Source organism: Engraulis encrasicolus, chromosome 8, assembly GCF_034702125.1.
Source record: "Engraulis encrasicolus isolate BLACKSEA-1 chromosome 8, IST_EnEncr_1.0, whole genome shotgun sequence".
NCBI lineage: Eukaryota > Metazoa > Chordata > Actinopteri > Clupeiformes > Engraulidae > Engraulis > Engraulis encrasicolus.
The window spans coordinates 5,338,668-5,352,162 of record NC_085864.1 but is presented as its reverse complement, the minus strand read 5'-3'; the positions used below and the strand labels follow the sequence as shown (position 1 = coordinate 5,352,162).

Genomic DNA, 13,495 nt, shown 5'->3' with positions numbered 1-13,495 from the left:
TCAATTAGCCTATGATAACTTCTCCACATGATATGAGAATCAGTTGTTGGGATTGGGGCATGTGGAAGGGCCATCTCTGTATTGAGCTGAAGGTGTTTTATTTGAGAGCAACGTCAGCAAAGGAGATGGGAGAGGGAAGGAAGGAGGGAGCGGGTTGAATGAGCCAAGTAATACACCCTGGTGTTTGAACAAATCAAGGGGTTGAGCAGATTCTCTTTTTTTGTTTCTTTGAAAACATTACGCTTTGGGCTTCCCCAGCACACACGCATACACACAGACAGCGAGGAGGACGTAGTTCATTGTTCTCTCTCGTCATCAGATCCACGCCGGGGTTAACGCGACAGTTCATGCGCGAGGAGTTGATGCGTAACGGGATATCGCCGGAGTACCGTTATAGCGCATAGATAAACAAATCTATCAACAGAAGATGCTGAGCAAACCAACAGCGCGCTAACGACGTACGACGCACAGGAACGTAACTTCCTGCCCTAACCTAGGGTAAGGACAGAATATTGTCGTGGGGAGAGATATGGAGGATTTCCGAACATAATATTTCATGAGGTAATTTCAATATGATATTTTGCGTCTTGTGTAGTCTACACGGAAAGCCCTATAAGCTGTTTGAGGTCTCGCGAGTTCGATGTGTGAGCTAACAGGCTGCAGTTTAATGCGATTAAAGCTAACGTTTATCTTACCAATCTTAATTTAATTAACGGTTTAGCAAGAATCCAAGTCAGTGCTACAATCATTTTCACATTATAGGCTACATGTTTTTAACAATGCGTTTTGTTGTAGTAAGTAGCCTATTGAAAGTTGTTACAAAAAGGTGTATCGAGTGTTGTGTTTGTAACTCATTGAACAAACCATCTTGAAAGGTCACGGTGAATGATAGCCTATAATGTAGCCTTGTTGACCTCTTGGCACATTTTGCTTCTAGTTTACTTTAATCTAATTTAAAACAACGGCTTATTTTTCATAGAGCACAAGGCTTGTAGCAAAAAAAAAAAAAAAAGCCGAATTGCAAAGCGCGGTGGAAACAAGTTTCCCACAGACCTAAAATGGTATTTATTATGTTCATGAAATTATGCCTGTTCTTTTGAGTAGGCCTAGGCCAATTTAATACAGTGGTAAAGTATTCAAAACGAATATGAAATATTGAACTTCGAAAAACATCATAGGCTTTGTCAAAAGTTTTCTGAAATTCTGCAGTTTAAAATGTAATTGTTTACCAATGCTGTAGTCAAAGTGTTACATGGTGGCAACATTAGGCCTAATAGCCTAGTATTACAGAATAAGATGTTATTAATTCTGTTGTTTTCTGTAGTTTTTTTAATCGAATGTAATGATTCCAAACACCTATAGGGGCCTATAACTAACTGAATGGACTTGGAAAAGAAAACAACAGAGGTTTCCCAGCAATAGAGCTTAAACAGCCTTAATGATCATGCCATAACACTTCCAAATAGGTTATGTCAATGGAGTGAGTAAGAGAGTGGTGTTTAAGGGATTTTAAAATCAGATGGCCATGCTACCATGCACTGCTCGGATGGGTCCATTTGTACAACGCAAACGAGGGGTGTCATTTTGGAATTGTGCTATGACTATTCAGGAAAGAATTCAAAGCATGACAGTCTTGTTTGTGCCTTACTTGATTATAACCTCTTAGTTACACATTCTTTCTCTCTGTCCCTTCTTTGAGGGATTAAGACTCTGAGTGTGTATCTCCATCTGAGAGTGTGTATGTCCATTTCTGAGGTGGTAGACACATAATTACAGCCCCAACTAGGATCTATTATAAGTTGTCTTATATTCATAGCTGAAGCGAAGCCTGACATTCAAGCCATGTGTGCTGTACATCCGGGGCCTGCGTGATCCCCGCTATAGAGCACCACATGCATAATCACACAAAATGGCCGATGACAATGGGGAAATTTCAGAGCGAGATCTTTCAATAACATGCATCATACAGTACCTTCAACTCATTCAACACCAATGGAAATCGGCATTGCCAGAAGCCTAAGATGGATCCATTTTCCACCCTGTCTGTGAGGGTAGTAGACTAGGTACATCCAGTTTCCCCTCCAAAGGGTATAAACACACTAGAAGCCGCCCGGCAGAGCATCTCCTGGGCAATATCCTGTTGTTTTTCCCCCTTACCCTGCAATTGATATTTAAATAATCTTAAGGAAATGTCGGACTGGAGAGGAAAGGATGGCCCATCGCTTTTGGCATTTGAGGACAGAGGATCACACGCACGCACACACACACACACACACACGCACACACACACACACACACACACAGCCCTGTATAGTGTTTTCCCTCACCAGCTCCAGCAGCACCAAGCAGAAGCAGCAGCGAAAAGCGAAAAAAGCAAAAGGCCGGCGAGAGCTGAGTGAGTGTCTGCCATGCATAGTTTAGCGGATTATATGTCCGGAGTGACACAGACATAAACACAGCACTCGCTCACTGTGCTTAGTTAAACAGAGTAGCCTACAAGTGAAAGGCGCAGCGTTTTTTGGGGGGCCGAGTGGAGCGGGGAGACGCAAGCCCCATGTGTGCTGATGTGCACCAGCCTCACTGTAGCTGTCAGGCCTTATCTTTATTAGGCTCTGCAAATGTCTGCGCCAGTTTACACGGAATGCCGCGCGGCCGCCTTTTATCTGGAGAGCGTGCACTCACGCTGTTTACCCCCGTCCAGATTAGGCAGAGGAGAGGACTGAGCCCGCGAGGCCAGGGAACGGACCGATGGACAGGCGGGCGGATGGACGGGCGAGTACAGGGCAGGACGAGACAGTGGGGTCCAGTGAACCTGGGAGTCCAGAGAGAGTGTGTGTGTCTGTGTGTTTGTGTGTGTGTGTGTGTGTGGGGGGGGGTGTTCTGAGTGGGTCAGTGTGTGTGTGTTGGGGGGGGGGGGTCAGCGAAGCCTGTGTTTTGGTTTTTACACCTGAAGAGAGTTTGACATGCACACATCGTACAGGCACAGTCTCTGGCCTACTGCACCTTTTTCATGTGAATAGAAGGGAGGAGGAAAAAGGGGAATGAGAGAGAAAGAGAGGCTAGGATGGGAGAAAGTGAAAGAGGAAAGCCGTCTGAGGCGACTTGACGGAGGCAGACAGAGAGGTCTGTGGCCTCCTGGCCTTCTGTACCTTTCTTCATGGGAAGAGAAGAGGGAAAGAAAGCAAGAGGAAGAGAGAACGAGAATGGGAGAAAATGGGTGAAGGAAAGGGGGAGAGAAAGAGACGAATAATACGAGGATGAGTGAGATGAAGAGAGACAGAGAGAGAATAAGAAAAAGGGAAAGGAAGGAAGGGAGTAGTGGATAAGAGAGACAGAAGAAGAGAGAAAGGGATGGATGAAGGGAAGGAGGGAGGGAGGGTGAGAACCGTGAGAGAGGGGCTTTAGTGCTGACCTCACTTAATGGAGGCTCCAGTGTTTAGCTGCGTTGCATAAAACTGGGGAGCTGTAATGTTGCTAGTCTAAATATTTAATGAAACAATTCCCTCAAACAAATGGATGGGAATCCCTCGATTTTGAAGGTCGGGCTGTGTTTACCATCCACGAGCTTCACTTCAAAAAATGTTTACCTCATGTAATATTTCTTATCTGTCTGGGAAATATGAGAAAGGGGCTAACAGTTAAAAAACAGAAAGTACCCTCGTGGGTCGTCAGGACTATAACCACCAAAGCAGTGATATGAAGGCTTCTGTGGCCTCTGTCAAATTTTGGATGGGGGTGGGGGGGCGTTGGGAGACAGAAATTTGGCAATGGGGGAAATTTGGCCACAGCAAACTAGAAAGGAATTTTTGTAGACGATGGAGAATTGCAAACATTAATGTAGGTCATATAATAATAATAATAAACTTTATTTACAGACTCAAGGTCCAGATACAATACATACAATACATTATAAAAGACATACAAAACATTAAAAAACATTATCTAAAAAACATTATCTATATATAATATAGAATCCTGTGGTCTGTCTGAAATGCACTATGTTTGTATTTATGTTCTTAACATGCAGAGATTGCTTTGGCTGGATCGACCATGCTGTGAGGAATTTTAGTATAAATCTCTTCTCCATAGTCCTCCTTGTCATATCAGCCATACTTCTCCTTCAGCATATGCGCACCACATGGGGCATCTTTTGATTAAGAAAACATTACAAATGCACACATTTATCATGGCTCTCGCACGGGCCAACGGCTCTCTGCTGTTTGGTAAAGTCTTTTTTCCCCTGATGCTTTATTGTTTGGGAAAGCCTACGACATTTATAAACAATTCTTGAAAGGCAAGTTAAGTAACACCACAAGAAAAATGGCCCAAGATGATGACCGCTTTATCCAATGTCAAAAAATTATGTACTTTTAAAACAGATGATCAAATAAATTACTCCTACGGGGGACTGGTGTAGAGAGCCTTTATGAAGGCACAATTACAGAATGATTGTACTGGCAGAGTAGAAATAGCTTAATATGAATATGTAGTAGAAATTATGAATATACTATTTCAAAATGGTATACGTACAGAAAATCTTGATGTAAGACAGAAATTCAAACAGAAAAGGGGCACATGTATCATTTTTATTCCATTCATGACAGAAAAAGTAAGCAGTTGTAGTTTTTCGTACATGCATGTTGAAATGCATGTTATCATAAGATTAATTTATTAGTTTTACATTTTCCAATATGAGATAGACATTTAGAATTCAGCAGTACGTCTTCAGCAAGTTTTCCCATGAGATATTGCATGCTGTCCCATTTACGGTATGTGTGAAATTAAACTTAGATATATTTAAAAAAACACACAAAAAAACTATATGCATATATATGCATATGCTTATTGCATATTATTTATTGAGTATTTCGGTTATACAGAAAAATATATTTCTTAGTTAATTTCATGTAAGCACCTCTGATATGCCCAACCACTTAGTTAATTGTGTTATGTCTTTGACACAATTGTTATTCATATATGGGATTCAAAAACAACAAAATAAATGGTGCTGACATTGCAAAAGTTCAATTGCCTATAGATGATATTCCATTTGTTTTCTGACATTTAGTCGGAGGACATTACATGCATAGCATTGCATATGGCCGTGGTTATAGAGAACCAATATCATGCGTGCTTGCTTGCTGTTTCCATTAGGCATATATCCTCACAGCACATGCTTAGGTTTTTGGTAGGCATGTGTGTGCTCTTCTGCATATTGTTCCAATATACCTTGGGCAATGTTTTCCTCTGATGATTTTGCCAAACAGATAGTATGATGTGTGCTCACTACAGGCAGGTGTGTGTATGTGCACATAAACACATTGTATAAATGGCTGTGTAATGCCTTGATTAAATCATTTTGCTAGATGAACACAGTATAGGCAGGGCTGTGTGGTCACACACATATTGTACTGATAGGTGTTGTGTAACACCTTGTGCAATACTTTGCTTTACACACTGTAGGTAGGTATGTGTGTGTGTGTGTGTGTGTGTGTGTGTGTGTGTATGTTGCGAGCGAGTCGGTGTGTGTGTCCGTGTGTGTTAAAGGCTTGTGTAATGTAATTGTCTTGTAACAGCTAGTGTAAGTTTAAGTGCTTGTATTTAGCGCGTGGTTGAACACCATAATATACACACACTACAGACAGGCAGGTCTGTTTATATGCATGGTCATACACACATTGCACTGATAGGTGCCGTGTTATGGCTTGTGATGTGTGACGGCTGGCACAATACTCACTTTTGCACAATGTAGATAGTGTGTATGAATGTGTGTGGTAAGAGCTTATTGTGTAAAGTAACTGTTTTGTAACGTCTGGTGTAATTGCCTTCATTAAGAGTATGACTGTCAAACACACATTGCACTAATAGGTGTCATGTATCGGCTTGCTTTGTGTGGTTGCAATGTCTCCACAGAGGCCTCAGGAGTGTGTGTGTGTGTGTGTGTGTGTGTGTGTGTGTGTGTGTGTGTGTGTGTGTGTGTGTGTGTGTGTGTGTGTGTGTGTGTGTTTGTTAAGAGCTTGTATAATGTAATTGTGATGTAATTATCAGTGTATTGTTAATACATTTTATTACAGCAAATGCTTGGTCTTGGACTTGATTTAAGTTTTAGAGTGATGGCAAAACTACAAAAAAGGATTTCAAGTGTGCAGACTCCTCACTCTAAAAAACTTGAGTCTAAAACATATAGGCTATCTGTATAGGCCACTCTAAAAAACTTGTATCTAAAACTGAAACCTGCTATGTGCACAACATTGCTGCTCAGTTTGAACTAGATTAAGCATGTGGGTTGCTGTGTCTCCAGAGATGCTCCAGGAGAAGGGCTCTGCTGTGTCGGACGAGGCTGCCGTGAACGCAGCCCAGCCAACTGGCCTTCCCGAGCTCAGCACCGCCGCCACCGCCGCCTCACACATGGGTCTGCCTACAGCTCCCAGCATTCCTAGCAACAGCGAGCCCGATCAGGTAACACACCCTGCACTACCCCTAACCCTAACTTAACCCAGAGTAACATTACACCAATATTAAATTAGCATTTGATTTATTGTTGTCACATGATTTTCCGAGAGCCCTACATATGACTGTTGTTATACTAAACCTATACGGCTTTTGATATACAACTTTGGTGAGTGACTAACATGCCGTGCCAGCTTTACTTCTGAATGGAAACATTTCATACATGTATCTGAATTTACTTAGGTTGTGTTTAACTGTTGTATCTATGTTACAGCATTTTTTACACATGATATCAGCTGTGGTATTTTGTTATTAATGTGTTATAAAGCCTCATGGGGACATTTACATCATGTATGGTAAATACTTACAACATATAAATTCTGTTACACCTGAGATGAATGTCTCCATTCAGGAACATACAGTCAGCAGGGTTCACACATTACTACCAGTGCATGACTGCAGTTGATGCATCCATAAAGGCTATTCATAAACACACACAACTTCATTCATAATAGATTATACTGTAATTTACACAAATATTACAAATAGTCATGGAGTCACAGATAATTGCAAACACCATTTGTTAGATCACGGACAAGTCATTTCGTGAAAAAAGCCCATGTCTGTAAAAAAACAATAGTTATGAAGGTTTATAAACACGATTTGGATATATTTCGAAAGATTCTAAACAGGCCAATCCGAGTAGGCCTATATAGATAGTGTTAGATGGTTATCATGAGCGCTATTTGTCCGTGTGGTAGTTCTTGTGCTAATGGGACTTTCACTCAAAAATAAACGGCTGACAAAATGGACATAAATCCACTGTTGTAACACTTACGGCTATCTCTCCTCCTCATGTCTCATCTACCAGAGCATAGAGAACATCAAGGTGGTCCTTCATGAGAGAGAGCTGTGGAAAAGGTTCCACGAGGCGGGAACGGAGATGATCATAACCAAAGCCGGGAGGTGAGTGTCAGAGGAGGAGGATGTGTGTGTGTGTGTGTGGGGGTGGATGGATGGGAGTGTGGGGTGAGGGTTCAAGTTTTAGAAAGAGGGGGTGTGTGTATGTGTGTGGGTCGAGATCTAAAGTTTTAGGACGAGGATGAGGTGTGTGTATGTGTGCACAGTGTGTGTGTTAGTTAAAAGTGTGTTCTCTCCTACAGTTCCTCATGTGAAAGCACCACCGGTAGCAACACAGAGCCTCCTGCTGAGGCTATTTGTGTCAAATATATCCATCACCACCGCCGTTTCTTTCAGCGGACCTATCAGCAACAGCGCTGACAGCAATTATAATATCTGCCCCAGACTTATTGCTACATTGTTGGTAATATGCCTGAGTTAGTGCGTCCTCGTCGGGCTCCTGGCTCTGAGAAAGTGGAGTTTGAATTCCTCCGGCGATGAATATTTAATTGGAAACACAAACTGCCGGACCCCGTGTGCTAGATTTAATGCCGCCGGTGGATTAGGGAGTGGGACCTCGGACATTAACCAGAAGATGAGTCAAGTCAGGTTGACTCTCTCCTACCAGACAGTCTTGGAAATCTCCGAGCCGTTCTCAGAGCTCAGCTCTGCTCTCCCCGTGCAGTGCACAATGTAAAAAGGTCACCGCCATTTTTCTTTCTTAATGCCAGTGTGCTGTGAGAGATGGGTTTTTCTCCCTGTCGGCCTGATAGAGTGCGCACAGAGTCTTTCAAGCCTTTGAAGCGCCAAAGCAGCAGAGCTCCGTCACACAGCTGCAGAGAAAGAGGCAGAGAGGGAAAGAACAAGAGATCGAAAGGGGGGAAAAGAGAGAAAGACAGAGGATGATAAGGGGAAGAGAGAGATACTAAGAGGGGGAAAAGAAAGAGAGAATGAATGAGGGGAAAAAAGAGACAGAATGATAAGGGGAAAGGAGAGACATATTAAGAAGGGAAAAAGAAAGAGCGAAAGAAAATGAGTGGGGGAAAAGAGAGATAGATCGAGACAACGAGAGGGGGGAAATTTAAGCAAAGCCGAGGTTACAGACGGCAAGGCCCCAAGGAACTGCGGAACAGTGAAGCACTCGCCTCCAGTGTGTGTCAGCCATGTTCTTAGCCACTGAAGTTGCCAGTGTTTAAGTTGTTCATGTCAATCTAATGTGCGGAACGCATGCAATCTCCTTCCGAGATATTCTGCGTGACATAAGTGTGGGTATTAATACACGGGCCCCGTCCAGGCAATCAGTTTGTCAAAAAGTCAGCAGGTTGCCACGGCAGCTACTCCTATGAAAACGGAAGATGATGTATTCGTTAGAGCCCCGGCGCCGCGGAGTCAGGTTTCCCGAGCTGACTGTGCGGTGTCTGCGCTCTGTATATAACATTGGGCCTTATTGCACACGCAGGCAGGCAGGCAGCGTCTACGCTCTTGTACTGTATATAATGTTGGCCTTATTGGCTAGCGCTCGTTATTCTTGTCTGCGCAGCGGCAGAAGCAACAACTGTTTATAGAGCTTATGAATTTGCCAGAGCAGAAAACAAGCAATCATCAAGAGCATCATAAAACAAGGGACACATTTTTTTGCCCATCGAGAATAAAGAAAGAAAAAAAAACAAATATCCTCATAAACATTTCTCTTATTTTACATGCAATCTTGTAAAAAAACAAGAGTGGCTTGTAAAACAAAACATAGGAGTAAACAGTAAATATATAGTATTAAAAAGGTAATAATAAGAACATGGCCCAAGGCGGGCGACCATGTAAGGTTCAGTGTTTGCCTCAGCAGACTGCCGGAGGGGGGGAATGGGTCACACACGCTGTGTGCAACAGAAATGTGTCAGTCGGAGGTTCAGATAGAGTGCACTCTGTACCTCTAGGCTGGCACGTGGGAAACCAAGGGAGGGTGTTGTGTGTGTGTGTGAGTAGTGGCGGCTGGGGTGAGATGGAGTTGATTGTGTGGGCGTATGAGGCGTTGGTGGAAAGAGAAGAAATTGACTGCGCGTTTGTGATTTTGTTAAACTTGACCGTGTGTGTGTGTGTATAGTGGCGAGGATGAGAGCAAGACTCTATATCTATATGTATATGTAATGGGGGAAGAGGAGAGGTGGAGTGGCGTGTGTGCGCGTGTGTTATGATGGACGCCGACTGGCTTGTTTACAATACATGTATGGTCGGCTGTGTTGGGACCTCTCACTCATCTCCATCGGCTTGTAGACAGAGTGGCGCTGCCGCTCAGGAGAAAGTTTTCAGCCTCTCTCTGTCTATACTGTATATGTACAGTATGCATCTCTTTTCATTCTCTCTCTCTCTCTCTCCCTCTCTCTCTCTCTCTCTCTCTCTCCATCACACTATAGCTCTCTACATATATGTGTGTATGTACCTCTATTTCCTGCTCTTTCTCTCTGTATCATGCTCTATCTCTTCATTTATAAACCTCTTTTTCTCTCTCTCCATCACACTCTCTCTGGGCGCCCTCTTCTTGTCTGTGGCGTGGCGTTTCGTGAGGAGTGTGGCATGGCGCCTGGCGTCACCGGCGTCACCCAGGCTCCTGCTGTTCCATCACTCGCCCCGCGCTCTTTGATCTGCCCGCCCGCTCGCCGGTGGGGTTGGGGTTGGAGGTGGGATTGGGATGTGGAGGGTGAGGGTATCCTCTCTTCTCAGACTGGACAGAATGAATCACCGGGCAAGAGAGAGAGAGAGAAAGAAGAGAGAACTAAGAGAAACAGCTGGTGCTTTGTGAGTGTGTGTGTGCATGTATGTATGTATGTATGTGAGAGAGAGTAAGAGGGGGAGAGTGTGCCGCCAGTGGTATGACATCCTTATTTCTCATCCTCTCCACGGCATAGGGAGATACGTAAGAAACCATGGGGACACCATCAACTGTATCACTAAATAATGAAATAAACACACGCACACACACACAATGCACAGCACAGCGCTCCATAGGTGTGTAGATAAGTACGCTAAGTAAGTAGCAGCAGTGCCTCGGCCATTAAGGATAGAAAAGCACTTGAGGCGGCGGACAGCCTCTTCAGGAGAGAGCTCTACCTATAGGCTGCTGTGAGCGTCAGGTTGGCTGAGCCACTAAGAGGGCATATTAGACATGCCATGTGATCTGCTGGGGATGGCACTAAGTGCAGTGTTAGTGCAATCCAGTACCGGGCTTAGTATACACTGTAGAAGAATAATAGGCATTCCCTTGTGATGTATAAGAGAATTATTTTATACCGCTTGACCGCTGTCGTCATCCAAATACAAAAAAGCTTAGAGACAGAAGGTGTACGTTGATGACATTCATAAAAATGATGAGACAGTAAATCTAAGTTCATAGCAAGTTAATAAACTGTAGGCAAACATGTCTTAACAATTGATATGAACTACATTAGAAAGTGCATTTGTATATCAGTGCTCCAATACTAGTTCTTGCAAATCTATTTCCTCAAAATTGCAATTAAAATCAAGCAGTATTTAACAGGTTCTTTTGGTTGTGTCTTGCAGCAATGGTCAACCAAGGATGCAGCAGGCGAATTTGGTCTTCTGTCGTGGCATCCATGAATAGAGTTATAATGTAACACTGTAAAGCAATGTTAAGCATTCATCACATTGTCATGGCACATTGTCTATTTCAAAACCAAAAGATACATCACTGACTGTATACATTCAGAACATACTTAAGTTACATATCAGCCGGAAATACTTTTGAGAACAAATAAAGAACCACACTGACACGATGACACTGAATTCTTTCTACAGAAATATGTGATAGATTAGACACAGGGTTTCTTCAGTTATCTGCAGTTGATCACTGTCCAAATCCAGGGATTTAATATACATACTTTTTGTAACAATTTGGCTTTTCGGAATAAAACAAATGGAGAAAGCAGCTGTGTGTGGACACCGTATCCCTTTCCCTGTCATGTAAGATCTGAGAGGGCAGGCTAGCTGTTGTCACTGTACAGCAAACTAGCTTCGTCAGAGTGAATAGCAAGGCCTGTTTCCTGTGGTCTCTGCAGATTACAGTGTGTGCGTGAGCACCATCACAACGTTATTGGATTTCAGATATTGGATAGACACTGATATCATCCCTCCCTCTCTATGCTAATCCCCAGTTGCTCTTAGCATTAGGTGTAATTTACCTTGGTTGCCCTTTCGCATGCATCTTCCCAGCCAAACATTCCTCAGCAGGAGACACACACTTTCACACACCGTCATGGCTGATCTTCCATGACCCTTGCGTGTTCTTTGTCGACAGACATTGTCTGTAAGTGCGGCCTATTGGCAAAGGCACCACGAGATAAAGCAGTTTGCTGTAATGGAATGCCCCAGGGGACTATCACAAGTTATAGCTGTATAAACCATTATGCATTCTTGCCGCTATTAAAAAAGCACTTACAGTTTATAGGGGTGCAGGTTCCCTTTGCAACTTGCTTTGACGCAGCTGGGATGAACAGAAAGTTGAGAGCTGCTGTCTTTCGTGAAGGGGTTAGCGAAGGTTACCTCACTGCCATAGTTTACGAGTGTGTCTGCTGTATTAGCATAATCTGTCTGTCATCCCAGTCTGCTCTGTTTAGAGGACCGAAATCCGCCATTCCCACATTTTTACAGAGCCACGTTCTCTCAAAACAGAGTCAATCCCTAAAAATATATGTCTGCCTGCAGGTAAATTAGTACCAGGCACAAAGCGGGTCTCTGTCCTCCTGTACAAGGGGGTTACCTGAGAGATACCTCGTAGGCCTACAATGTCTGCTTTTCATTTAGGCTATATGAGCCTATTTATTGTTGCAGTTGAATTATAATTCTGTTGCAGCCTCCCTCAGGAAGATCCCATGGTGTCTAAGTTACTAGACTACACACTGGGAGCACAGTGTAGTAGGCCAGGGGTTCCTAAACTTAACCACGACAGGGCCCCCTATGTAGGCCTACCGGTAGATTCCAGCCGAGGCCCCCCTGACATGGGTCATGCCACACAATTTTTTTTCTGAGCATCCCCTTTCACAGTCTAGGGCTGTGAGGCACTGCCCACTGTATATAAAATAATAATAATATTAGTGTACTTTTCTAGAGATGCAATAGATGATTATAAAGCTGTCATTAACAGGTATATTGTTCAGTTGATTATTGGTTTATTCTGTTTTATGTTGGTTATTCAGTTTATTCAATTATTTATTTTGTCGTGCTATACTTTTCCTGTCAACCTGCCGCGCCCCCCTAGCACCTCCTTGTGCCCCCCCCAGGGGTACAACTTATGTCCTTAGGGGATTGTGTCCTGGATATTCCATGACGCGACACGCGACCTGCATCTTAAGCAGACTTATCTGCCTTTCAGGACAGGTTGAGCTGCTAGCTCACAGCTAATCACAGGCTCATCTGTCGGTGGCAAACACTTCCTGCGACGTCTGTACACTCTAAAGTCCTTTAAGAAGGTATCATCCTGTCCTGTTGTCGTTGTCCAAGCTGTTGACTGGATTCCTTGAGCTAAAGTCTGATCTTCCTTATGTTGTTCTGGGGGAGCATTGGATTGGGTGACCTATATTAGCAGTAGAGATGCACCGGATCCAAGATCTGGTTCCGGATCCGGCAGGATAATTAGTCCAGCGGATGGGTGATTTGATCGTGCACTTTTGAGTAAAAGCATGAAAATCGGCACACATATCCTTCTTGATATGCTGATTAATATTAGCGTTGGAGGCGTCGCGAAAAATTTATTAATTTTCAAGATGGCCGCCAAATCCAATATGGCCGACCCATATTAATGAATCTACCTGACACTTTGTAGTAAAAGCATGAAAATCGGTACACATATCCTTCTTGATATGTTGATAAACATTAGCATTGGAGGCGTAATGAGAAATTTATTAATTTTCAAGATGGCCGCCAAATCCAATATGGTCAATTCATATTTATGAATCTACCTATCTACCTAACACTTCGTAGTAAAGGCATGAAAATTGGTACACATATCCTTCTTGATATGCTGATTAAGTTAAGCGTTGGAGGCGTTGCGCAAAATTCATCGTTTTCAAGATGGCCGCCAAATCCAATAAGACCGACCCATATTAATGAATCTACCTGAGACTTGGTAGTAAAAGCA

General features: G+C 43.3%; 1 protein-coding gene across 1 annotated transcript in view; it reads left to right on the top strand.

Annotated features, from left to right (window-relative positions):
- Nucleotides 1-497: 497 nt before the first annotated feature.
- The window catches only part of tbx4 (T-box transcription factor 4), a 31,529-nt gene continuing 18,531 nt past the window's right edge, over nt 498-13,495 (top strand). The window contains exons 1-3 of the mRNA XM_063204864.1: nt 498-561; nt 6,302-6,459; nt 7,322-7,416. Coding sequence (XP_063060934.1) covers nt 6,304-6,459; nt 7,322-7,416 — 251 coding nt within the window. The 5' untranslated portion in view covers nt 498-561; nt 6,302-6,303. The remainder of the gene's footprint in view (nt 562-6,301; nt 6,460-7,321; nt 7,417-13,495) is intronic.